At 36.7% G+C, this 26,486-nt stretch overlaps 1 protein-coding gene across 2 annotated transcripts in view; it reads right to left on the bottom strand.

Annotated features, from left to right (window-relative positions):
* Positions 1-646: 646 nt before the first annotated feature.
* LPIN2 (lipin 2) overlaps positions 647-26,486 on the bottom strand; it is a 44,294-nt gene continuing 18,454 nt past the window's right edge. For both annotated transcript variants that reach the window (XM_059858827.1, XM_059858818.1), the window contains exons 4-20: positions 24,430-24,728; positions 20,245-20,352; positions 16,177-16,300; positions 15,224-15,545; positions 14,881-14,980; positions 13,898-14,085; positions 12,637-12,730; positions 12,230-12,299; positions 12,037-12,126; positions 11,230-11,312; positions 9,977-10,121; positions 9,082-9,230; positions 8,548-8,634; positions 7,043-7,195; positions 5,893-6,007; positions 5,114-5,217; positions 647-4,802 (exon numbers count right to left, since the gene is read on the bottom strand). In XM_059858827.1, the coding sequence (XP_059714810.1) occupies positions 4,658-4,802; positions 5,114-5,217; positions 5,893-6,007; positions 7,043-7,195; positions 8,548-8,634; positions 9,082-9,230; positions 9,977-10,121; positions 11,230-11,312; positions 12,037-12,126; positions 12,230-12,299; positions 12,637-12,730; positions 13,898-14,085; positions 14,881-14,980; positions 15,224-15,545; positions 16,177-16,300; positions 20,245-20,352; positions 24,430-24,728 (2,376 nt within the window). In that variant the 3' untranslated portion in view covers positions 647-4,657. The remainder of the gene's footprint in view (positions 4,803-5,113; positions 5,218-5,892; positions 6,008-7,042; positions 7,196-8,547; positions 8,635-9,081; positions 9,231-9,976; positions 10,122-11,229; positions 11,313-12,036; positions 12,127-12,229; positions 12,300-12,636; positions 12,731-13,897; positions 14,086-14,880; positions 14,981-15,223; positions 15,546-16,176; positions 16,301-20,244; positions 20,353-24,429; positions 24,729-26,486) is intronic.

The raw sequence follows: 26,486 nt of genomic DNA, 5'->3' as shown, positions 1-26,486 counted from the left end.
ACACCACAGAAGGACCAAAAGGCACAGCATCACTGACCTTTTCATGCAGATCCATCATAATTGACTGAAGAGTCAGGTTTTCTATGTAGGCTGCTAGTTGGTTGCATTTACCAAGAGCAGCAAGAGACCAGGAAAATTAATTTCTACTGAAAGTTTGAGGCCCCTTTTCCAAGACTGCCTCACAATATTTGCTTCAAGCCATTTAACAGCTGCTATGGAAGACAATACTCTTTGCCTTGAAAGGGAAAAGTTAACTTTGATTGAAATAGGATAAAACTCCAAATTAGGGCAGATTTACAAGAGCTCAAACTGCATGTACAACTTTTTCTTCAAGGCAGCTTGTACATTCCCAAGCCATGCCTCTGTTACCTGATATTTTATATTACCAAGTGCATGTTTGCTTTTCATTATGGTTGTAACCCAGTATTGGTACTGGCACAGAAGTTAAGCTTGATGACAGCAATTTTTTATCAGCTGTATAAATACTCTGAAAAAAAGTAAATCAAGCCTGAAAGAAAGGAAATATACTGTATCCTGAGAAGACTAACTTGAAATCTATGCTGAACATAAACACAATTTTAATAGCCCCACGTTTAGTCATTCAGCAGTACAATAAAGGAATTACCAAATACAAAGTACAGAGAAATTTCACTTTAAGTCTGTTTTTATTGTGATAACATTGTTCCGAACACCAATAAACATTGCACTGAAGTGTGGGTTGCTGTACCCAAGACAGTCCAGTCTTAACAAAAACCACTGTATTGGTATGATCACAGATTTGACATTTTAAACACACTACCTTATTAGTGATTGGGTTGCTTAATAATCAAGTATTCCACATCTTCAAGATAAAAATGAAACAAATGACTGAAGAGAGTTTTCCCACTCTCAAAATAAGCCAACATTTTAACTTTCATCTGGAAGTAATTAACACTGTAAAAAAATACCAAACAATTCCTTTCTATTTAGCAAATTTTAACTCTGGAAATTAAAATTTCTTCAGGCAAAAGTGACACTTTAAAGGCATCTCAAATTCTCTGTGATGTTTCACAAGGAATTTGCATTACAGTCATTTAAACAACTCATTAATATGACAGCATTTTCTAGAAGACTGGCATGAAATATTAACAAGAAATCTCATCTCTTTTGCGTTTACCATAAACGGATTCAGAGTTTACTTCAGAAGTCCCATAATGGAGTTGACACAAGTGTTAAAACTCTTCCAGTTGAAAATAAAAAAAAAAAAAAAAAGGGTTTTGAAAGGCATATACTAATGACAGAAAGTTAAGAAGACACGAGCCAGGATTGCACATGCACTTGTACACTGTTGGGAATGAAAGCCCAGTCTTCTGAAGTACAAACACGCTTGGTACAGTAAATAAATTTTAAAAAATTAAATCCAGAAATGCATACCCTTTAAACTGCTGATCTTTGAATCATTATAGAAATGGGTAATGTCCAAGTCACTAACAAGTTTTGAATTGCAATGTTCCTTATTTACTCCCAGACAGGTGTCATTGACTCAGCCTTTGAGGGGTTCCAATGCTAAGAGGATCTGCATCTTCAACAACACAGTCTCAACAGGGGTGTGCGTGTGCCCACAGCCAGGCACACTTAGAAGTTCCTCTTTCACAGAAAGAATGATGTAGCTTGCGCTAGTTTTACACCAGGATAGCACAACTTGTTCTCAAACATTCGTTTCAGGCCACTTCTCTCCACTACAGTAACAAAGGTCAAGCTAACACATAATTCTTATTTACCCCCTCCACATTAATGTTGTGGCACAAGCCCACAGCTTGATAGCAACGAGATGTCTGCTCTAGAGTCAGTAAAGTGCCCAGCAGCCCCGAGAACACAAGTACACAACGACAGGCCCCATATTCTGTCCCTAAATGGGGTTAACAAACAATCTGAAAAGCTGCAAATACAAGCCAGAGTTAGAAAAACCAAACTCCCTGCCCTACTTGTATCAGAAAGACTCAGCAACATTTACATTTTATCAAAAAACAAATATCAAACTGTAGCTGTTACAGAGGAAAACAAATCTGTTTTGTTAATTAAGCAACCTTTTGGACACTCTTACAATGCAAAGTGACATGCTAGCAGAATGAGGAGCCCTCAACAAAACTCACACAACCCCCATTTTCATACCAGCTGAAAGTACATGTATTTGGAGATATACCTGATACTATTTTTCCACACTTCTCATTTACTCAAGTCCCCACCTTGAAATCCACAGCTTATCTTTATGACAGTCTGAAAAGCTGAAGGGAATTAAAGGAAAAAAAAAGTGAAAAAAGAATATTAACCCAAAAAGACACAGCCAAACCATGGTAACAATCTGTCCCATTTGGGAACTCATCATGGTTTCATGAAGTGCTTTTTTTTTTAGAAAAGCTGTGTAATACCAGGGCTACCAAGAGTAGACTTAAGCATGGTATAGCAAATTTTGACAGCCACAAAAAGACTGTTTTAGGAAAGGCTGCTTCACTTCCTTTATGCAAAATAGAATCTTTAGATATAATATTTAATCTTGTAATTAAAATACTTTATTACGTTGGATTCTTATTTATTAATTTTAAAGTATTTAAGTGACTTAAAAGCTCAAATCACATTGATATTCAAAGCACTTGGTGATCATAAAAATTTTAGTTACTAATGAAATCTATGGGATAAAAAGTGGGAAAAGAGAAAAAAATACATGGAATTATGTTTGCAAGCTTTTGACATTGGAAAAAAATACAAGAAAAAAGCAGTAAAATATCCTTTGAGTTGAATCCTGTGAAAGGATTCAACTCTCTACTTAAAGACTGAGTAGAATGGTGACCAAGAACCACAGAAGTTATTGTTCTCACAGTACAAAAATGAGGATTCCTTTCAATTCACTGACATGCATGACACACCGTGACAGGTAAGTTTTTTTATCCCACTCTCCTTCTCCTGCTCTGAAAGAGATTCCAGGTTGATTTTGCTTGCCTCCACTCATTATCCAGTGTTTTATGAATACAGGAATACACTAGAATTTTATAATTGGGAGGGGGAAAAGTAATTTCATCTATACAGTGATTTAAAAATGCCCCCCCCCCTCTGCCGAGCAGTTCACCAATTGTCCAAAGTTAGCTGATGTTATATCAGAACTGAGGGTTAAGACAGCCTGACAATGGAGAAAAAAAATACTCCTGGAAGGGTGTAAAATCCTCAAAATGTATGCTTTTGCAGGTAGTGAAACCGAGTGATCTGGTGTTTAAATGACTGTAGTCCTTAAGCCCTTTGGGCTGGTGGAATGATATATTCTCATATAGTTTTGTCCAAAAGAAGTTAAATGCACTAATTCAACTTAAAAAGCAGCCACCTTTGCCTTCAAGTACTTTTGGAGAAAGAACAATTAGCTGCTTTTATGGCTGATAAACACCAGAACTGGAATGTAATTTGTTCACAGGCTCTGACTGGAAACTGAGGAATGACCAGCATGATGTTTGCAAATAACCCAAAACTTCTTAAAAAGAAAAAAAAAAAAAAAAAAAAAGAAAAAAAAAAAGAAAAAAAAGTTTTATTCTGCTCTGCAGCATTTAACCATTCTCACAGCTGGAACCTCACTACCAAGTTGCATTTTCTTCCAGCTACTGAAAACCTGCAATACAGAACTCTGGAAAGACCTGCAATAGGCAATTAGAAATTAAATACGTAATTATTTTTTAGTATTGCAATTCCCTGAATATAATCTATACATACATTTTACTGGCCTACACAGCATACACACACATACACATTATTATCTGTGCTGAAAAAGGAAATAAAAATGCCAGTTCCCCAACTCTTACAGAAATGTTCCAAGATTTTTCTTGATGAAAATTTAACATGACACAGCACAGCCTGAAAACAACAAAAGCCATACAAGTGTCTGAAGACAACTTTCATTTTAACAAGCTCATGAAATAGTTTTAACATTGTGTGTAAAAAAAAAAAAAAAAAGTAATAAGCAGAGTTAGTTCGAGTGTGATTTGTACAAGCCCAGTCTTGTACATGTAACAAAAGGCATATTTACATTTAAAGAGGAATTTTATGTCTTCAGAATCTGCCAGGCTAGCAAGGTCTGGACATTTTCTGTATTCTAGCTGAGAAAGAGCACAGTGGTCTTAGGCTCTGGCTCCTTTCAAAAATGGCCTAAATGCCCATCTGAACATTAAACCACGTTTTTCATTAATAGGTCTGACATTCTATTTGGCTGTTTCCATACACTTTTTGGCTTCATTTTAGAAAATATACTTAAGACAACTTAAAAAGAATAATCTATGTTTACAATAAGGTCTGTATTGATGAAAATGCAAAGTCGTATTTTACCTCAGTATTTAGTTACCCTGAAGCACTTGGGTACCATGACCATCAATGACAGGCCAATCTCAAGTGCCACAGAACAGGTATACAATAACAAACAATAAACAAACAAACACAAAAACCAACACACCCTCCTACAAAAAAAAAATAGACAGTAGCTTTGCATTTTCTTTGTTTTAAACCAATGAAATTAAAGTGATTTCTTTAGTAAGACTTACGGTACCAATATATAAATTAGCATCCTCATTAAGAAAATTCTTCACATTTAAACTGAAGTTGAGTAGCTCAATATGAAATTCCATCTCCTGGTGAGATGTACTTTTCAGGCCAGGTCATCCATGTTAAGGTCAGGAAGAGGCTCTCTCCAGTAACAAAAAGAGCTGAATTCTGGGCACGGAAATGCAGAACTCTGTTCTTTATTAATCAGTGGGAACACATATTCCACAAGCTCACTTAGTCTGTAATATCTGTATTAAAGGAGAAGAAAGACCATTATTTAACAGTCTAGTTACTGTTCAGCTGGAGCCAAAAGCAGCTTTAGAAGTCCAGACTAGAAAGGTCTAGTCAAATACAGCCCCACTACCACAAAAGTGATTTTCAACTCTATCTTTGCAATTTTCATTTTGAAAAGTTTCACTCAAATATCAAAAACTGTAAGTCCCCAGCAAATAAGGTTTTCCATATTTCACATGTAAAAGGAGATCACAGTCATAAATGCAAGTATTTTACAATCCCATTTCTAAACTTTCTTTAGCTGAAATAGCAAAAATGGTCTTACGAAGATTTGTTTCCCTTAGTCTGTTCTTGGATCAGTTCACCCTTTGGATTCACAGTAAATATTCTGCAGTCTGGAACTCCCACTTGCATGTAGGCATATACATCCTGCAAAAGCACCAATACAAGTACATGCTTCAACATTTTCTTATTGAATGTGGTAACAAGCAATTTATCAAAGGAATGAGAAAAGCTGATCCAAAAAGGCTACAGTAAAACTGCCCCTTAAAAAAAAGTCCTCAAACAATAGTAAAAAAACCCCAACCCCCAAAACATACACTATAAAAAAATATTTCCCCTGCCCCCGAACACTTATTTCTTGTGCCCAAGCCTAGGACCACAAACATGCACAAAGTCTACACCACACCACTCCCTATGACAATATTCTTCTTATACCCCTCTTTCTCTCACTTAATTACAGAAGTACTGAACTGCAGAGAAAATACAGAAACCGTACAACTAGAAAAGGGATTCAAGACTGTAAAGCACAGAATTAATGCCCTTAGGTCACAAAGCAGTCACAAATACTTTAAAAGAATTCAGAAAGGTGGCACATATTTATTAAACTGAGAATCCTAATGCATCTTTGCAACCTTTCTCATATAAGCAGTTGGAGCAACTTTTACTTAAGGTATCTGCATGTGGCTTTTCCTGATCAAATCCATAAAAGCAGCAGTGTCCCATTTCCATATTCAAATTTTCATAAACACAAAAAGAAAAGACTGTTTGTTTTCCTTCTCAAGTACGTGCATTTTAATAATTCAGTTAGAAAGGGGCACTTACATTGGGTCTGTTTCCAAAAGCAGCATAGAAAGGCTGTTTACTGGGAGCAAACAAATTCTTGATATCATTCAAACATTCGATTTTGAACTTTTCAGGCTTCTTTTCTATGACTTCCCTAAAATAAAATTTCAACAGTCAAATTCTAAATCATGATTTGATAGAAGATATCCTCCTTTCCCCATTTATCTGGTATTTATATTCTCATTGCTTCCTGTTGCTAGCACTGGTAGTTATAGAGACAGTGCTAAGTAGCTCTCCAAGAACAATACAAGAAACAATCAAACATTCCCTCTTTTCCAACACCTACAGTAAAAAAAAACAGATGAATACTGTGCATAGGCTAAGTATAAATGGAAATGGAATTCCCAGCTGTGAATGCAGCTGTGAACTGCTTTTTTGTAGCTGACTATCTGAACCAGAAGATCTAATCAAGTACACATAAGTGTACTTGTTCCAACTCCTATCTCTGACAGAAGTGTGTAAAGCCCATTACATTAATGGAAGTTGCTGTCATTGCTACCCTTGACAAAATAAAAAACAAATAAACAAAAAAGCCCAACAAAACTTAAACTGACAAAATCCCCTCCACAAACAACCAACCCCAAACACCTGTCCATTATTAGCTCCTCCCATCAAGAACAGGCAGACTATGGCTGGTCCAAACTATCAACTCGGTTGAACCATACCTAAACTCCATACTTTTTTTTAAGCAGCTGTATATGGAGCAATCCCAACACCACAAGATCATTTCACATGACAGCCTATATTCCCCAGATTTTTTTTCTTTTCTCTCTATCTTGTGTAGTAGCAGTGCACTGCAAACCTTGAACAAGACAATAATGTACTGATATAAACAGAACCTAAGAGTCATCAGTCATGGACTAGATGAATAAAGAGAAGGAGAAAATGAGTTCTTGGACTGCTATGTTGTGTTTTGTAGCCACTTCTAACATGCCCACAGGAACAGAAGTATACAAGTGAAATTCAGACAAAACAAGAGTTTTTAAATGATCACTAGAGGGACATCAGGTCTCAGCAGCAAATATAGTCCAGAGTGGAACATTTTGTTACAGCTGTAATGCCACATGCTTTAATCTTCTCATTCTCTGAAACAGGGAAGGAACTGATACAAGAAATCCCCCATGCTTACCTATGAAAGGCAGAAAACAAACTGCTGGGGGACAACATGAGAGGGCCCCTGGGGAGAATTGTTCCTTTGTCATTCACCCAGTGCAAGTATCCTCTGGTGATATCTGCCATCCCAATGGCACGGGCAGAACAGTACAGGAACTTGTAGCCATTTCTGGAAAATAAATTACCAACTTAGTTCATATTCCTGCTAAAGTTTCTTTGCAAAGGTAAATACACAATTATAGCAATGTCCAGAGGCACCAGTTTAGGTACTGAATTGCTGCAGAGCTCTACACACACAGAAGGGAAAGACTTTTCTATTGTTAAAAGAATCTGCAGGGCATGTAGTAGTTTAAATACACAACTTAATCAAAACTGAGAAACAGGAAGTGCAAACAGAATAGGGATGGTAAAAGTCAGAGGACACAATAAGGTAGACTAGACAGTGTTTAAATAAGTGCCACACTGGTTTTATTCTTTCAGCCCAGCTGTAGGATGACAGCAATTATTTAAATTATCTGCATCACAAAATAATGGGTGCCAGATCTCCTGTCTTTTTCACATTGTTGGCAGAATTTGCAGTGCAGAGTGAACGATGGATAACAACAAGCATTCATTAAGCCCCTAAATCCATCCTGCAGACTTTGTATGTTCATCTGTTACACAGATTTGTATACAGTTACTGCATGCACAAAAGGCTTGAGTGTTTATGTGCATTTTCAAAGACTTGATTCAATTTGGCAAATAATTCCAAAACTGCTCTTCTGTTATGCACTGAATAAACAAAAACACCCACCCCAAGCCACCCAAACAAAACCCAACAAAACAGTAACATTCATGTTATCTCCCATGAAGCATAAGGGGCCACATGAAGGCCAACAATACATTCTAAGACCCCAAATATTTTGTGGAAAGAAAGACTACTAAAAAACAAAGACAAAAAGCTGATTATTTTAATTTAATTCTGAAGTTTCTAAAAGTTGATCATTCTCAGTTAGCAAGTATTATTTCTGGCATCACTGTATTTGAAAGAAGTTGTTCCACAGCATAAAATCTAACCTATGGAGCATTCACCTGGCTTTGGAAACAAACCCATTAAACCAGAAAACACTAATGCATTGGAAGGACACTATTTACTTTAAAATTTACGCCATGTGACAATCCTGAAAGTCTTAGTGACCAACCTGAGTTGGTGGAAAACAGACATGCGTGTCTGAGAAATGATTTCTATTATGGTTCTCTTTTGAAGTCATGAAAATATTACACGCAGTTTTTAAAAGCTACAATGCAGAACAAAATGTCTGAGAAGGAAGCGAGTAAAAGTGGTGGCTTGCATTCCTGTAAAAGTATACATCTGTGGAAAGAACTTAGTTTAATTTGTGTATGACACAAGTTGCCCTCTTCCCAGCATTTTGAACCAGTACATTTTAATAAACTGAGTAATTTTTAACAACTATCCAATTACTTATACACTAATTCCCATATTCCAGAAAATCCTACTTGTTTCATAGATTGCATACTCACTCGTTTATGGAATGATAGAGTTTTGCAATGCCTTGATGAGTCCAGTCCTTGCCAAACTGAGGGAGGATATGCCCCAAAGCATCAGACCTAAAAGGAGAATCAAAGGTACCTGACACGTGGTATATGAGTTTTGTTAAGGACAACCACTAATGAACATACAATTTAGAGAGAATATTTACAGAAATATTTCTGAAGGTCCTATCTATTTAAAAAGAGAATTAATAAATAGTCCAGACAGAGCAATTAGTGTGGTCATACAATACAAGTCAGTTTCCAAGTTAACCTGTGGCTGCTAAACCTGGAGAAGTCTAATAGAGGGAACAATCACATGGTAAATGTTATCATCCTGGCATTATTCTTTTAAAATACATTTTCTAGTTTGTTTTAAAGGCAAGTACAAATTGAAATAAAAAGCAATGTTATTAACATCCTCTAACAGTTGTCTTAAATAAAGTTTCTTTACCTTGTTTTGAAAAGCCAGATCAATAAAGCAAGATTAAAAAAAAAAAAAAGAAAATCTCCTAAGATACTTACTTGGTTATTGTTCCATCAATGTCTGATATTATGATTTTATCATTCCAGTTCCAGAGGTATATTGTTCCTGCACAACGGCAAGTCCCTTGATACTGGGTTGTAATACTAAATACAACATCATTAGGGCCATCTCTGAGCTTCAACTTTGCCTGTAGGATAAAAGTAAATGAAAATGTAAGTTGCCTGACCTCTAAAATTTTTATGATTTCGGAATCATAAATGAGCTGCACAAAATGGCTCATATATTCTTCCTTGTCTATCTTGATTAACTCATCAAAAAGTGAACCATGGTTTAACACAGGCACACAGTTTTGCTGTCCAAGTCTCTTGCAGCCTGGGTACATGTGTATGTCCGCAGTTCTTGTACTGCTTACAGCAGCAGGTATCTCCCCCTCTGCTACTTTAATTCTTGCTCCTACAGCAGACTTGCAGCACTGTCAAACTGAACTCTCAGTTTGCCATAGGATACAACAGTATCTTCTGCTTAGTGGATGCTTTCTTCAACCTTCTCTGATGAAAATCGTACATTTAGACAGTAGCAGAACTAACTTTTAAGTTAGGTTAGACCACAGTGAATAAACTGCATACCAATTTAAATGTATGCTATTACACAGATGTGCAGATCCCAGGATATCCAAACTGCAGAAGCAAACAATGCCACTTTTCTGGAAACATCTTAACATAGAAGTTTGAATATAGAATTTAATAAGAAATTACTATTTTTTAATTCAAACATATTCTTAAAAAAAAAAAAAACAGAAAAAATTATCAGAAATTCCCTGCAGCTGCCTACCCTTGCACAGGAACACATGTTAAATTTCTTTTTAAAGAAATTAAAAAAAAAATTTTTAAGGATTTGGAATCATCCTATGCACAAGAGAGGCATGTCACTTACTATCTGGTCTGAAGACAGTCTAAGTGACTTCTTATAAGATGTAACGTTCCCATGGGGTGGATGCTCTGCTGGGGCAGAATCCATTTTCAGGGATTCCTTCAACTCCTGGGATGCTTCATCACTAGAAGAATCATCCTCTGGAGGCCTAACGTGACATTAACCAGAATAAATGTAAGCTACATAAAATCCTTCTTTAACAGGGTAAGATGCTTATGCCAGAGTAATTTCTGCTGAGGATTTGCTGCTCCCTGATAGCACAAATTAAGGAAGTCTATGGTGTAGTGAATGCCCAGATAAAGCCAGTACATGCCAGTAAGCAAGTAAGACTTGGAATGCCAGTACTGGTGGAGCTCTAAACATGACTATTCTCAGCCGGCTCCATACACAATGGGTTTAGTAGAGATGCAGTGTCAGGTGGTCATTAATACTGTGTTGATGAATTAGGTAAACTGCAGATGAAAAGGGACACTGAATGGGTAGCAGGGCTTCGTTTTTAAAAAAGGCTACCTCAGTTACTATGGCATTTAAACTGTGGGTGTTAGTGGAGTAGCTCACCTTTTAAGGTTATTCACTGACTTATTTTCCTGCTCATTAGAGATTTCAAGATTAAAAGCAGTGTTTAGTTTCTCTGAAGTATTAAATCACAATATATTTAGTTCTTTAAACCTTTAAAAAACCAACATTTACAAGTACCTTTGCAAAATCATGCAGGAATATGCATATGCATAATAAATACTCTAGAATGGGAGAGTTTTGTGCTTTTAAGCACTGATAGCTATCTACCACAACTTGGGCAACATGTGCACTGTGATGAATACTATTTTATTGTTTCAATTATTTAATGTTACAAAAAATTCCACATGGTTCAAATTATTAATACAGTATTAGGCCTTCACAAAAGAAAAAAAAATATTACAAAGTGTATCAGAAACAGTATCAATGTATTTACAGAGCAGTGGCCTACTGATAAAGGTTACCATGGATGTATTTGTTCTGTCACTTCTGTTATGATTTAAGAAATAAACACAACAGTATTTAGGAAATAACTGTAGTGTATTTGTAGTTCCTACAATGTTTGCTGCCACATTATTTTGCTGAGTTGTTTGCTATACACATCTGGTTCCTCTTCAGTAGCTTACATGTTTTTTCCCACAGTACATAACACTGAATTCTTCATTCCAAAAAAGAAAAAAGAAAAAAAAAGGAAAAAGGCACTATTCAGTCCACAGATAAGTCTTCAGACAGGAACACACCTACTATTAACTTGCTCTTTTATAGTTGCTGGCAGTTCATTTGCTCTTTGCGTCTCGGTTTTCCCCTCTTTTGCCTCTGGTATCTAAAGCAACATGATAATAAAGAATATATTGACATTTTAGGCATTTTAAACAAATCCAAGTTAAAAATACCTACCAAACTAGGTACATAAACTATATTAAGTCTCAGAATCACCATTCTGTATAATAATTTCTAAAAGTTATTTTAAAAAAGGATGCTTATGAAGAAATTCTCTATTACAGCATTTTCTTATTTCAGGAAACAAAACTCTGTGTGTGCCAGAAATTGGGAACTGCTAGTTTAACATGATAAATTTAGCATTAAAAGGAGCTGTCAGCCTCTGAGCTTATAAATCACTCTTTTGTGGGGAAGTAAGTTGAGGGCCCATACTCAAGGTTTAGAAAGCTTAATTTAGTCTAAAATAGGGCGTCTCAGCTTAAGTATTGGGCAGTGCAGCACCTACTTACTTATCTGTGTGTACATTTCTAAAACATACTGCAGTGACTGAAGAGTAGCTCTCATAACTGCTTATGGCTTAGAAGAAAGAATTCTAAGATTAATGTGCAATAGGCAGACAAATTTTGTTGACGCAACTAAAGCACCAGGCAATGATGCAGTATTTGAGGCTAAATAAACAGATGCAGCTACAGCTGCTGCAGCATCAGCTGGCCATCACTGACGTTGAGCTATACGAGCAGTGTTTTGAGGTACTTCTGACAAATAACTGTTTTTTTATCTTTTAACATCTAACAGAAAAAAAAAAAACCCCAGTAGGTCTCAGCCACCTGCTTAGTCATGCTTTCTTTCTTGCGCCAGAACCACCACCTTCCAGACTTCTTTGGCATCTTTTCTTTGACCCAAGACTCAACAGTAGCCTGAAAAATTAGACATGTTTTTAATTAGTATAGAAAAACAAAGAGATAATCAGGTGTTACTACATACAAACTTTTCAAAGAAAGTATGCATTTATTTATTTACCTTAGGCAAACTCTTCTGAAACACCTGCAAACTCAGAATCATCGGAGCAGCCAATGCCCAGTTATAATACCTGTTTTAAAACATGTTATTGGTAAGATATTAAAAATCTACAGATCAATAAATATCAGCATGAAAAACTTGCCCTTGTGTTGATGAAAACATGTATTTGCTACCAACCACTAACATTAACATCTTCTGCAAGCAGAGCAATTTTAATATATACAATTCAACATCAGTGGCAATTACAGGAAAAAAAATCTCACTTAAGCTAAAGCTAAATTTAATGCAAATCTTTGGTTCAAACAGATTCACACACATCCAATGGAAGCTGAGAAACATGCTCACTTCAGAGACCAGATATGAAACGGGATTTTCTATAACCTAATTACAAAACACAGAGAATTTACCTGTTATAAATCCGTATTACCAAATTAGGATTGTCTATGAGTCCAGGGTTTTCAGCAAATTCATGATAAGTAATGATATGTTCCATGAATTTTTCTGCAATAGAAAGAGATTCTAATTAGAAAGTAGTAACATAAAATATCAAGATTTTTGATTCGTTTACATCTAGGAAAACCCCTTCTGTCATTTCAGATTGCTGATCTTGCAGCATCACTAAAGAGGTGGCAATTGAGGCCCACCTGTCAAGGCCTTTTCCCTACAGAAAAAGCCTTGAATCACTTCAACAGTCACAGTAAAGAGCATTAAGAAATTAGAAGAGGAAGGATAAGGAGGAACTAACTCAGTTCAAAGGCTGGAAAAAGAAAGCCATGCTTGTCTAGGCAAATTTTCTTCCAAAATTATGACTGCAGGTAAGAGGCCTACATTCTACACTAGAAAAAGAAGGGAAGGGTGTCAGGTTTGGAAAACTACTACTATCACTAAGTAGCCTTTTCACAACTAGTTTTTATATATGCTTGCAGAAATCCATGATTCAGTGTAAGATCCCTGCAATCAAGACATCCCTCTTTCCAATCAAATCCAGCACTGCTACCATGTTACCACAAGACCAGTCCTGAGTTTTTTACTAATAAGCACCCAAATGTCACTTAATGTATTAGAGACTGGATGACCATTTAAAAAAGTAATGTTAAAACACTGCAGCATATGTCCTTGAAGATTTTATGCTCCTAAAAGCTCCTTCAAAAATACATACAACTTTAATAGTAAACAGACTAAAGCATTAAGAAAGAAAAATCACCTAGAGGTAAACTATCATTTGGGATAGAAGTAGAGCAGAAAACATAGTCCAACACAGCTTTTTTTCCTCCCATAAAGGGGTTGAAAAAAAAACTGAAAAAGAAGAAAAATTGTCAGGCAATTGGAAAGAAGATGAATTGTTAAGATTTACATAGGAATAAGCAAGGACTGGCAACCAGAAATTGTTGTAGTTGGTCAGATAAATAATATATAGTACAAAAAAGGAGACAGAAAGCTTCTCAAGACATCAAGTGTCCTTCATTAATATGAAGTTCAATTCTGCTATCTCTGCTTGGAAAATGCTTGAGAATTTTAGGAAAATGAAAGACTTTCTATCCCTTTTTTTCAATGTGAGAATAGTTAATAAGCCAAAGTTTTGTAAGGAGGAAATCTGAGCATTCAAGCCACTTCATTTGTCTAGCTGCCTAAGCTCAATTCGTCTTTCTCTTTTAGTCTTTCACATACCTTTAGAAATCTCTCCATTTTCATTGAGCCCTCCACAAAGTGAAAGTGTAACATCAGGCAAGTCCATAGCAGAATCAGACATGCACTCTGTACCACTATCAGCAGCAGCACTTCCCACTGACTGGGGTGACTGGGAACCAGAAAGAGTATCTGACTCTGTCCACTGCCTGAAGCCAGGATCAGAATCACTAAAAGAAAGTAAAAAGTATTTTACTTGCAAAAAAATGTAGATCTTAGGTTACAGAACACACTATAGGATTATTCCCCCCCAAAAAATCTTGCTTTGGAATTCTTAAGTAATTTCACAATATAAATTTAAAACCAACCTAACAAAAAGCCCAGACACACACAGCCACACCAGCCCTTCATAATATTGGCAGACTGCTTCCAGTTCTCCTAACATCCCCTTCAATTTGGCAATAATTGCATTTCTTGCCTAAATTGGATTTAAATGAAGAAAACATCCTCTGCGTTCTGCTTCTGCAGAATAATACTGTGCTCCTCAATCTTTACCAGAAAGTTGTAAAGTAAGAAAAAAGAAAAAAGGGCACTGCTTTTAGTGTTTTTAGAACACTGTGTGTTGCAAAATGTACAACAGAAAAGAAAAATGACCTTTAAAAAAAAAAAATCACATTGTCATTTACGGCTGGAGTCACTAGTTTGATCCACTGAAAAGTTTGCAATATGGCTGAACAAGAGTACTGGTACAAAAGTAGTTTAAACATACTCTCTCTACGTCTGCAGAACATACAGGTTCCACAAAGCGGAAAACTCTCAGTTGTCCCCTCCCATGTGATCTTTCAATGTGTTTCTTGTCAAATTAGAATTTTCACAATGAGATAAGTACTGAATACTTCACAAAAGCCCCAAAACCTGAAGTCCAATTCTTTTTATCAGAACTGGCACATAAATAATACATGTAATGACGCAGGTCATGCAATTGCAGAATTACCCAGATTTACAGCATTTTACTTCAAAATTACCTTTTGGGAAAGTAGAGTGCTGCAACTTCAGGTTCCAAAGCCTTTAGGTCATCCAAGTAAATATCATCAGGGCCTTGATGATGACTTCGCTTGTGCACCCCTGTTAATTTTAACAATTAAGATTATTAAGATGAAGTTACCCAGACACATTAAATACAAACATAATCATGGAAGATTCACACTCATTTGTATGATTTTTAAGTTCCATAGTTTTCATTATAATTTTAGTCAGATAAAACTTTAAAGTAGGAAAAACTGAAAAGGCACATTTACACTTTTTCCACTAAGACCTCAAGTTTGGTACATCACACTGAGGGTAAGAATCAAGAGCTTTATTCCATACCTTTCTTTTTTGAAGGAGAGTCAGTTTTTGCTGTTGGTTTTGTTTCAGGTAAAGGATCCATCAATATTCTGGGCTGATGATCACCATCCATTGGCAAGGGAACTTGCGGTTCTACGATTGCAGAAGCAAGAGAGTCTTTAACATCCATCTGCTTAAGGAGAGGATGAGTTCTTGGCTCAGGTTTCAGTACTGTACAGACAGAATCTTTCACATCATCGTCGTCTTCAACTTCATCAGAGCTGAGGATAACCCTAAAATGAGTCTTCTCTGATGGAGTAATGGTAGCTGTTCTGCAATGTTCCAGTTTTTCTTTCTTACTTATCTGAAAAACAAAAGTCTAGTCAATCCTTTCACTCAGCCGTTTGTGTTATTCCCTTCTAAACATTAAATTTGTACTCATGGTACAAGTTCTCATCACACAAGGAAACCAGAAAACAACTTAAACAAGTACTGTAGCAACAGAAAACATGTCTCACCATATTAGCAAAGTTCCCTGCAAAAGAATTTTCATAGGAGCTTATTTACATGTTCAGTAAAGAAACTGACATAGAGAAAGAACTGACTTGATCAAGCCACAGCAAGGAGAAAGTTTAAGTGTGGATTTACCAAGGCCTCTGTTAGATACCAAGTTTACTCTTATCAAGGCTACAGTTCCTCTAGAATGAAACAGAACTTACTCTACAATAAAGAAAATTAACTACTTAAATTGTTTCCTTCAGGTTCTGACTAAAAATTCAAAAATTTCAGACTTTCACTGCTAGGTTTTCTGGGATTACTTTGTCGAGCAACTTTTGAACTCAACAAAGCTGATTCTCTCTGCCTGCCACTAGGGGCTGCTACTTCCCCATTCCAGCTGCATTTGAACAACACCAACAGATTTCTAATCCTCCCCTAAGAAAGTCTTAAATATGCCAAAAGACCGTTACAAAGTTAGAGACAATAAAGACATTTACCTTGGTTGACTCTGGGAATCCTCCCCATGTCCATTCCATGTGAGATTCAGATCTGAGCAAGCTCTCAGCAGGCTTAACTTCTAGTTCTGAATCACTTTTAGGGCAGACTTGCTCAGAGAAAGGGCTACCAAATCAGTAAGAGTAAAAAAAAAAAAAAAAAAAAGGAAAAAAGAAAAAAGAAAAAAGAACGCCAGTGTTTAAAATGCATTAATGCATTTGTTGTCCAGCTACTGTTGGTAGAGTTTTCAACAGCTTAACAGAGCTTCAATTATTTGGCAACATGGCAAGAAGCCCAGCAGGGTTTTCAAACGGTGAGAAATTAGGTTAAAACCAAAATCACATTAAAGACATTAAAGGACTTACATAGTGATCACACAAAACAGATTCCTCCACTGCATCTGCAGTGCAGGAATAGCCCTCTCTTCAGCCCATGTTCCATTTTTCAAACAGAAGAAGAACAAAACTAAAAAGTTCATCAAAAAGTAAGACAAAATAGTTTTAAATTCCTTAGCTCTGTAAAAATATAGCATTTCAGCTCACTATGCAGAGACTTGAATAATGAAAGTGCTGCAAACATAACTCACAAGTGCACAAAACAACATCAATTCCCAATGCAGAGAAAAAAACATTCAGAAGATAACTTAAAAAGGAAAAGGAGATAACTTGGAAACTTCCTTCAGATGTGTTTGGACTAAATGACCTTTAAAATCCATCCTGTTTTTCCTACAGTTGTTATTATCCATAAATCAGAAACAGACTTGTAAAATTTACTTCAGTCGAGATTACATTTTAGCCAGAAGAACACCCTACAAAATGCTAGAAAGGAGCGATTTCAAAATCATTTAGCACTTAGAATGTTAGACATCAAAGGAAACTCAAGGTTTGGTCTATCCTTCCTTGAATAGGGCAATTATATTCCATATTATAGAAATGGTGCTCTTTTTACTTTGACATTCATAACATATTATGGTTTGGATTTATATAAACAAACCTCAGTATCTGAATTTAAATTGTAGGGACCAGAACTGGACACAGCCCTCCATGTGTGGCCTGACCAGCACTAAAAGGAGAGGGATAATCACATCTCTGTCTCTGCCACTAATGCCCGGTGGATGCAGCCCAGGATCCAGTTTGCCTTTGTTGCTGCAGCCATGCTCTGCTGCCTCAGGCTCAGCTTGTTGTCCCCGCAGGTCAGCAAGGCTGCTCCCAACCACACAGATCCCAGCTTATGTTCAGCTTTTTTTTTTGTGTCATCCCAGCACTCGACTGCACGCCTGTCTTTGCACTTGCTGCACTTGTAATTTGTGACTGATCTGGGTGCGAGACAATCTCTTTGAGGCTCCCTCTCCCATGAAAACTTGGGCCAGATGAACTTTTGGGTCACTTCCAATTTGGGTTGTTCAATGATTTAATACTGAAAATTTTAAAGTAACTCCCTACAGGTATTTAATTTATGGAATTTTTTTTCCATACAAAACTCCTGCAAGGATTACCTAATTCAGCACCATATATCAAACTTTCTGAAGGTTTGAGGAACTCAGGTTTTGTAGTATCATACAGGACTAAACTGCGATCACAATTCAGACTGCAAAAATAGACATAACACAGATCACAATCCAGACAGTAAGAATCCATCATATTGCTCTCAGAGGACATCCTAAAAATCCAAGATATCAGGACATTTAAACATCTCTACAATGGTGAGTTGTCAACTCAGTTGACTTCCAGCCTTCATCACGCATGGACACAAAAAGAAAACTGCTATTTTCCCCCTCAGTTCTCCATTAACAATGTTATACAGGAATGACACTTTCTGTACTGTTAGAGGGGCTTGTTTAACGTGACACACTGATGAAAATACATGTACGCCTTTGTTTTCAGGAAGAACATGAACTAACTTTCCCTACATGTCAAATAACTTATTCCACCTACACCACAAGTCACCTGGAAGCTATGCACAATATTAACCTGTTTCTAAGTCTAATTCTCAATATTCAGCAGATCCTGCAAAAGATTGACTATTTCAGGGCTTTGGGACCCTAAGTCTATTCTATTTCCCTCAAGGTATGTTTTTCACTGTCACTCTCAGGCAGAAGTGTTTAACCACAAGGCCCATGCTTGCAATAGTGACCTAGCTGTGCCAACATTGCCAACAGGCAGAATACTGATGGCATCAGGTATCAAATAGTTAATAGCTGTGCTTTCCATCTCATTGCACTGAGTAGGGCAAACAGAAGAGTCCCCATGGAAAGGACTTGTGCTATTTTCTTCCTTGAGCTCCCTGCAAGGGTTCTGAAGAGCAAGATAGCTAAATGAACTACAAGTTAGTTAGCTTTTTCAGATCACCAAAAAGGAGGTTATTAAAACCTCCCATTTCTCTTCTTCTGTACAATAGCTACATGATAAAATCTTTCTTTGATGGCTTAGGAGAAGCAATTTAAAGCAAAATTTCTCTTCTCCTAGGTGGCATGTGTCAGAGAATCCCTGACCCAACATCTTCCCCAAAGACAAAAAGGAAAATTGGCAATTTCTCTGTTGAACTGCAATCTGGACTGGGTAGCTTTCTGTTAAAAACAACCCCAGAACTGTGAAAAGCCCAGATGCCTCACATGAGGCACAAACAAGTTATCAGAGCAGACTGGCCCCATAACACATAAATGAGAAGAGATGCATGAATTCTCTCCCAGATATAACCTGCTTGTCTGTGTTAGCTCAGAGTTTTGTAAGCTAAAAATAAGTATCAGCCTCCATGCTACAGTCATCTAGGTGATAATAATCCATACAGCAACATGTCAGTCCTAAGGGTCAAACACTGTGACTGCTTTTCAGTCACAAACCACAAACCTTTGGGGAACATTTCAGGACTGCATCTCATTAAGTGTAATTGAGGATGTGGTTGTCAGCCCAAAACATAAAAAGGAATGATAATGGGATTTCCTGTCCAACTGCTTCTGTTCATTAACAAGCTATGCACTGGGGGAATTAGCAGGCACCAAGCATGGTGTGGTACATTCTGACTCCACTGAGGCCACAGCCCTGCAAACACCTGAAGCTGAGAGATCATACACACTTCAAAAAATATTAGCTGAAGGTTGAACTCTTCCATTCTGCACCACCTATTGATGCAGAAGGACATGTACCTGTGCACTGAGCAGGTAATAAGTAACAATGGCCATCATGGAAGGCTGAAAAGTAATCCTCACTGACCTTGTGATTGTGAATGTACCTGCTATGAGGCAGATTCCTCCATCAAACTGAAAAGCAGTACAGCTAGACACTTGCCAAAGAGTTCAGATGAATCAAGATACTGCTTAGCATGCTATGTGAGACATATATGCCCTCTCCTGTATGTCCAAGGTTCAGGAAAAGTACAAAATTCACTTCAAATACTACCACATATGCACAAAATGCTTTCTTATGCATATAGAAATTAAGGTTACAGTGGTGAAATCCAAAATGTGAGCCTTGAAAAATTACAAACTGAATGCAAGAGGAATAGCATGAACATCAGAATGTACTGAAGAATGTACTTGAATGTGCGTACAGAAGAGCCTTGGTCACTGAAAACTGACTGGAAAGTTGTATTATGCCATTTTTAAGAATTCACAGTCAACTGATGATGATTTCACAATCTCTAGACAAAGAAAGACACCAGAACTTCAGCAAATCCCCTGTTCTGAAGTGGAATATGAATCAACTTCAGGATCTGGCTTTACCTTGAGCAATTAGGATTACTTCACATAGTAAAATGTACCTTAACATACTCATCACTTTTGTGTTCTTGCAGATCAAGTATTACTTATGCTAGGGTGAATCATGGGGAACATACCAACTTTCCATACCCTTCTCAGCTTGTTAACAGTATTTTCTCTCTTTAACAGTGAAATAATAAATTTTGTAAATTTCCCAAGGTTTCTAATTAAGTGTTGCATTTGATATCAGAGAAGTTGGGCAAGTTTGACGGTTTTACAGATGAGGGGGAAAAACAGTAAAAAGGCATAGCAATTTTTTTTTTTTTTACATAATTACTCATCATTACACAAATGATGACATTACAAAGTGACTTACTTCTCCAGAGGGGACCAGTCTCCATCAGATAAGGGGTAATGGTCTTTCGAATGATAAATCAAAGACTCTTTTTGTTCTTCACCCTTTGGTGATGAATTTGAAGATCCTCTGTGGAGACACATAAGACATTAACTCAGCTATAAGAAATCTGTGTTACTAATTCAGTAAAAGAAACTACATAGATATTATTAAAAAAAAAAAAAACTAAGAGCAACTGTAAGGAGTGTATAGCTTAAAGGATTTGTTGTTTGCAAGACACCTTATGTAACTTTAAAAGTATTTAAAAACTACTATTAATACTTGAAAATATTACAAATTTTAAAATCTACTACTCCTGGAAGTTAATACTGAAGAAATCTCAATAGCATAAATGATACTACACTACATGAGTAATGGTTAGTGATTTTACTCTTCACAGGAAGATAATATTAACAAAACACAAAGATGAACATAAATTTTTACACAGTGAACTTTATTATGTGAATTTTACAATCACTGGAAAAGTGGAACTAGAGTGGAACTAACCTCTCTAGTTCCACTTTTCCAGTGAATTTTACAATCACTGGAAAAGTGGAACTAGAGAGGTTAGTTTTGACAAAGTACATTTGACAAATTTAAACAGTAGGAAACCAGGGGAAGGTACTAGCATCACAACTTACCCAAGAGCTTACAGATTAACATCAACTACAACAAGGACAAAATAATGCACTTTTCTGAACAGTGGAGATTGTTTTGCACTGGGAAATCTACTCAATATCTACATCAGACCCACACCCAACCAACAGTAAGGCCCACTGAACAGGCATACACCCTATTTTACACAGAAGTCCCCTTGAAATATTACCATCATAAAGTACTTCAGATCTTTTTACAGCTTTCTGAATTTAACTGAATAAATACCTATTCTCAGGATACAACTAACGTGTCTGAGGTTAGATCAAGGGCATCATGGCTATACAGTAGATAATAAGAATACAAAGAAGACATGACTGGAATTTGAGTGCAAAATGCAATAGAAATCATTTTAAGCCATTATTGTGAAAGAAAAAACTATTTTCATTCCAGTGCAAAGCTGCACTGGATTTGTTCTGGAATGCTGATGCTCATTTCTCTTATGGATGGAGGAAATAAAACATTCTGCTATTATCAAATGTGTAAATATTTAGAATTTGCATTCCTACTCAATTAGACACTAAGCAGTTACAGTGATCTACCCCATTTGCACAAGTCTTTCATTTGGAAGACAGTCTAGGTTATGGTAAATGCTTAAGTCTAAAAATGTTTTTTCAGCTCCACTTCTTATTCTGCAGTAGTATTCTTATGAAACCTGATGATGCTGCCTGACTTAAGATGAGAACTGCACAGACTGTACATCCTTTGTATTCATAAAGTAAGCTAAGTGTGACAGAAATATGTTTCATTCTATCGTTGTTGGCAGTACTAAGTATCTCCACAGGAGGAAAAAAAAGTATGATTGAACAACTAAGTAAGCACAAAAAAAATATTAAAGAGGTCCTTAGTATCGTTACTTCAGTGGGGAGGGAGGCAGGATGACACATGGCTGGAACTGAACAAATTTTATTCACTGGAAATTAGCAACAAGAAGGGTTCATACAAAGGATGCAAAAAATCAAACAACTGATAAAGTGGATAAACACAAAAGTTAAATATCTAAATGTAGTCAAAGATAATTGAAAATACAAGGGGAAAAATCAGTATGCATCAACGTGTAACTTCAAGCTGCACTATCAACTCTAAGCTATTTATTTTGCAACATTTATAAACAGCACTACCACATCTTCTCATTGTTGTCCACTTTACATATAATCTAAATATATACAATTTTAGAGACAGATAACCACTTTGACCCTTCAACACCCTTAGCACTGGAGAAATAATGTCCTCTATTTCTGAGTTGGACATACTGTAATCTCAGTTTTCCTAATATTATTTTATATAAGTCTAGCACTACTAACATATCTAAATCATAGCTGGAAAAGACAAAGAACATACTTTGAAAGAAGGTGATAAACACTTGGTAATAGATTTTCCCAAGAAACAGGAAACATCTTGTTTTCTGCTTTATAAAAAACCAAAGAGATAAGACATTATATACTGGCACCTGTGACTGAATTTTGACCTTCCTGTTAAAACATCAACCTCCCCTTTCCTTTCCTAGTTTCACTTTGAAACCTGAAACCATGCCTAAGAACAGTTAAATTTCTAATTTCTTATCTTTCTTCTTCCTTTTCAGAGCCACACACTTATAACTAAAAAAAAAAAAACCAAACCACCACCCAAGAAACAACCAACCAAAACAACATAACCTCAAACAAAACTACTGATACCACCTTATGTCCCCATGGAGTTTGAAGAGAAAACTTACACTTTTTCACAACCATATCTTCAGCTGGGAAGAAAACAAATGCATGCCTATTCCAAGGCATTTCATTTCCTGCACTAGTAGCCCACTGAAATGAGTTTATATAAGCTTGAATAACTGACAGAGAGCCACAAACCTAATGTATTTGGGCCTTCACCATTACAATGTTTTATTGTTTCAGTCCTGCATTTACTTGCTGTTCACAAGAAAACACCATTCCTTTACAAAATCATCTTCTTTTTGCTTTATAACACCCTGTCTGATAATGTACTTCTACTGCTGTTTCTGCTTATACACATTAAAAAAAAAGTTTAGAAATAAAAAGCCTTGCCAAACTTTCATTATAAAGAATAGAAAAAATAAAACCAGAGTAAACTTGATGAAAACACCATGTTTAGCTATGACTAAACATTCAACATTCTGATCCAACACACCATTTTTATTCACCTCTAGACAAAGTAAGATAATTGCTAGAATAGCAATCTGCATCCTAAACACTGGATGAAAGCAGCCATTATTACAGCCATTACATGACATTCCTAAATACTTCATACATTTGTAATGACACATTAAATAAAGAATAAACAATTACTGGGTTATATTTTCTCTCCTCCTGTATTTGTTACTTTTATTTTTGATGGTTTTTATTACGACAAGTTTATTGTTGTCTTAATAACTCCATGCTAAAGACTAAGAAAAGGTCTTCCTTTACTTAAACTGAAAAAAACCCAAAAATTTCAAACCAAACAAAATGCCAAGACTTAAACAGAGCAGTGAATATCTAAATGACAATTCAGTGGCATAAATATGACATTAATAAAATGAGGCAAATTAACTAAGAAAGCCACAGACACTCTAAAAAAACACTTTAAAATCCAGATTTTGTTTGATGCGTATTACTACTCATATGTATGATAAGAGATTCATGTTTTCCTGTTGCACTAACCTTTTTGTCTGGTACTTACTAAATTTGAGACTCCTTTTAAGATCCATACTGAAGGAGTTTTTTCAGTTGCATTTTAGTCTCTTACACCAAAACATTCTTTCAATTCCCAGACCTGATCTTGAATTTATTCAGCCAGTATTACATCTAACAACAATGCCACCCAGTGAAACACCTAACTTTCTTGAAAACCAAGCCCTGATGAATAGGCTTTTCCTGGATTTGAAGCATTTATATGCTTGATAGATTTCATTTATAACCTTAATCCTTCCTACCCTATCTTACCCAATAGACCTCTTCAGCTTATTAATATGTGCTACCACTTAAGCACAAGCTCCCCTTTACAAAGATTTTATCCACCTCAAAATACAGGATTGAATTTTTTCCTCTTTCCCCCTCTCCACCTTCTTCACTCATGTATAAAGAATTCTCCTTACTAACATGAAGGGACATTCATTTATATAATTTTCAGTTGCCATGGTAAACTTCAGGTTACAGAGAAGCCAAATTCAGATGTGGTGTGCTACAGGCATTCCACACTGCAGTCTATCTAGGGGCTACCAGACACACCAGAAGATCACTCTGCCTCATCAGAGAAATTGAAACTTTCTCACTCACAACAGATCATTGCAGCACTTCTTCACCAGAATGGGCTTAACTGCATTTCACGCTCATTAAAAAATGGCCCAATTTTAAGGCAAATCTGTGAAGATTTGGATGATACCTGTTTGGAGTTTTGTTTGTGTTTGGTAGGCAGAGCCTACCAAAACTTGTGCAATACTCGCATGGAGGAAATGAACAAGTCACCTTTCAAATGTTCAGTGGTAACAGTGAAAACAGTAACTAACGAAGAGCTTACCTTAGGGGCTGTACACTTTTCTCATCATCTGAGCTTATTTCCATTTCAAAAATGTCTTCAGTCCCAGCAGAAGAGATCTGATCTTCTTTCCTGCTATCTTGTTTGTATTTCTTTCTTCTTCTTTTTTTCTTTTTCACAGAACCTGGGGTGAATACAGTCTCTGTTTCTCCAGAATGTGGAATTTCTGAATTTGCACATGTCCTCTCATTTTCTCCTGATTTCAAATGACTGTCAGTGTCTTTAAAAAACTGATCTTCAGTGGGTATTGGAGATGTTGCCAAATAAGCAGGAACTTTTTCCTAGGGGAAAAAAAAAAAAAAAAGGCTATTTTTTTTTCTGCTTTGTTTTGTGCACACAGGGTAGTTGTCAGCTACAGATTAATCCTTGTACCTATATTTAGACACAAAGATGCCCAATGGTATGAAGATGATATCTAGAAAGGAACCAAGTTCATGACAAGAATGATTACAAAAAGTTCAGAAAAATGCACATTAGTATTCTCACAGTTTTCAGACACAAACAACTGATTTTGCCAGCAAGGCAAACATCCAGTCAGTGGAATGTTTTTGAAGTTATCTGCCCTGAGCATGCCAGTTCCAGCCTTATTAAATGTGTTAATGAACAAAAAGGCTAATTAAATCCACTGCTGCTTATTTTGAAACAGATTCATGGGAAGGTATAGGTTGAAAGGGACATCTGGACACCATCTGGTCCAATCTTCTGTCAAAAGCAGGGCCTCAGGTTAGGTTATCCAGGGCCTTGTCAAGCCAAAGGTTGAGCATTTCTAGTGAGGGAGTCTATCACTTCTCTAGGCAACCTATTCCTGCTTTTGTACAGAAGTATTTTCCTTATATCTAGTTGATATTTTCCCCATGCCTTTGCACCATCTTTTGACTAGGCAGCTTCAGGAAGAGAGTGTCTCTGTTCTGCAACTACCTTGTAGGTACTGCAAGACTGTAGTTAGATTCCCCTGAATCCTCTCTAGACTCAATAGAATAAGGTCCAGCAACTTTTTTTCCTATTTCAATTTCTCCAGCCCTCCATTGGGCTTTCTCCAACTTTCCATGTCTCCTGAACTGGCAAGGCCAGAACTGTGTTCCAGATTTATCTAACACACACCAGGCTGAGCAGGACAACCCCACATCCCTTCCCCTGCTGGCTGTGCTACTGCTGATGCTACCTGGGATACATTTGCCTTCACTGCAGCCAGGGCATGCTGCTGGCCAGGTGATGCAGAGCTGCACTTCATCCAGTCAGATCCCAGCCTGCACTGCTGTGTGTGCCAGCTCACACTTCCAAGCCTTACGTGAGACTGCATGTGCAGCTTGGTTAAACCTTGGTGTGAATCTTGTTGGTCCAGTCTCCCAGCCTGCCAAGCTGGGTCTCTGTGGTGGCTCTTTTTCTGACCTGTCTACCTCTCCTCTCAGTTCAGTGCTACCCACAAAATTATGAAGGTGCCTTCAGTCATGTAATACATGTCAGACAGTATTTATGTAAAGTACCTTTCAAAAAGAAAAAGTCAACTCTAATTTACTCACCTTAAAACCAACATGCAAACAACTAACCCTCACCTAATTACAACCCACTGCCCTTTGAAGGAAAAGCTTTAGCTATGAACTGCCTGAGGTTTATTTCCACTATAACAAGACACTGAAAAGACACTGACACCTAGTCTGAAAGAAACACACTGGGTAGGGACAAAAACAAGATGGAACAAAGGCAGAAGAGAATGGAATTTGCATAGTGAAGAGAAAAAAGTTATGGAACCCAGTTTCATGGTAGAGAATAGAAGTAATTACAAGTTGTCTGTTATTTTACTGGACTCTCGTGCATGAAGGTTAGTCAGGAACACTGATGAGACACAGCCAGAACACTGATACTAATTTTGATGTGCTCTAAGTCCTATCTGCTACTTAAAACTAATTGAATGAAGAGTTACAGAACAAATTTTTATTGAATGAAGAGTTACAGAACAAATTTTTGTCCATTGAATGAAGAGTTACAGAACAAATTTTTGTCCATTGGCTGTAGAGTGAAGTAGAGAAAGGAGAACAAAA

The sequence above is a fragment of the Haemorhous mexicanus genome, chromosome 1, assembly GCF_027477595.1.
Source record: "Haemorhous mexicanus isolate bHaeMex1 chromosome 1, bHaeMex1.pri, whole genome shotgun sequence".
NCBI lineage: Eukaryota > Metazoa > Chordata > Aves > Passeriformes > Fringillidae > Haemorhous > Haemorhous mexicanus.
This window is presented reverse-complemented; position numbering and strand designations above follow the sequence as displayed.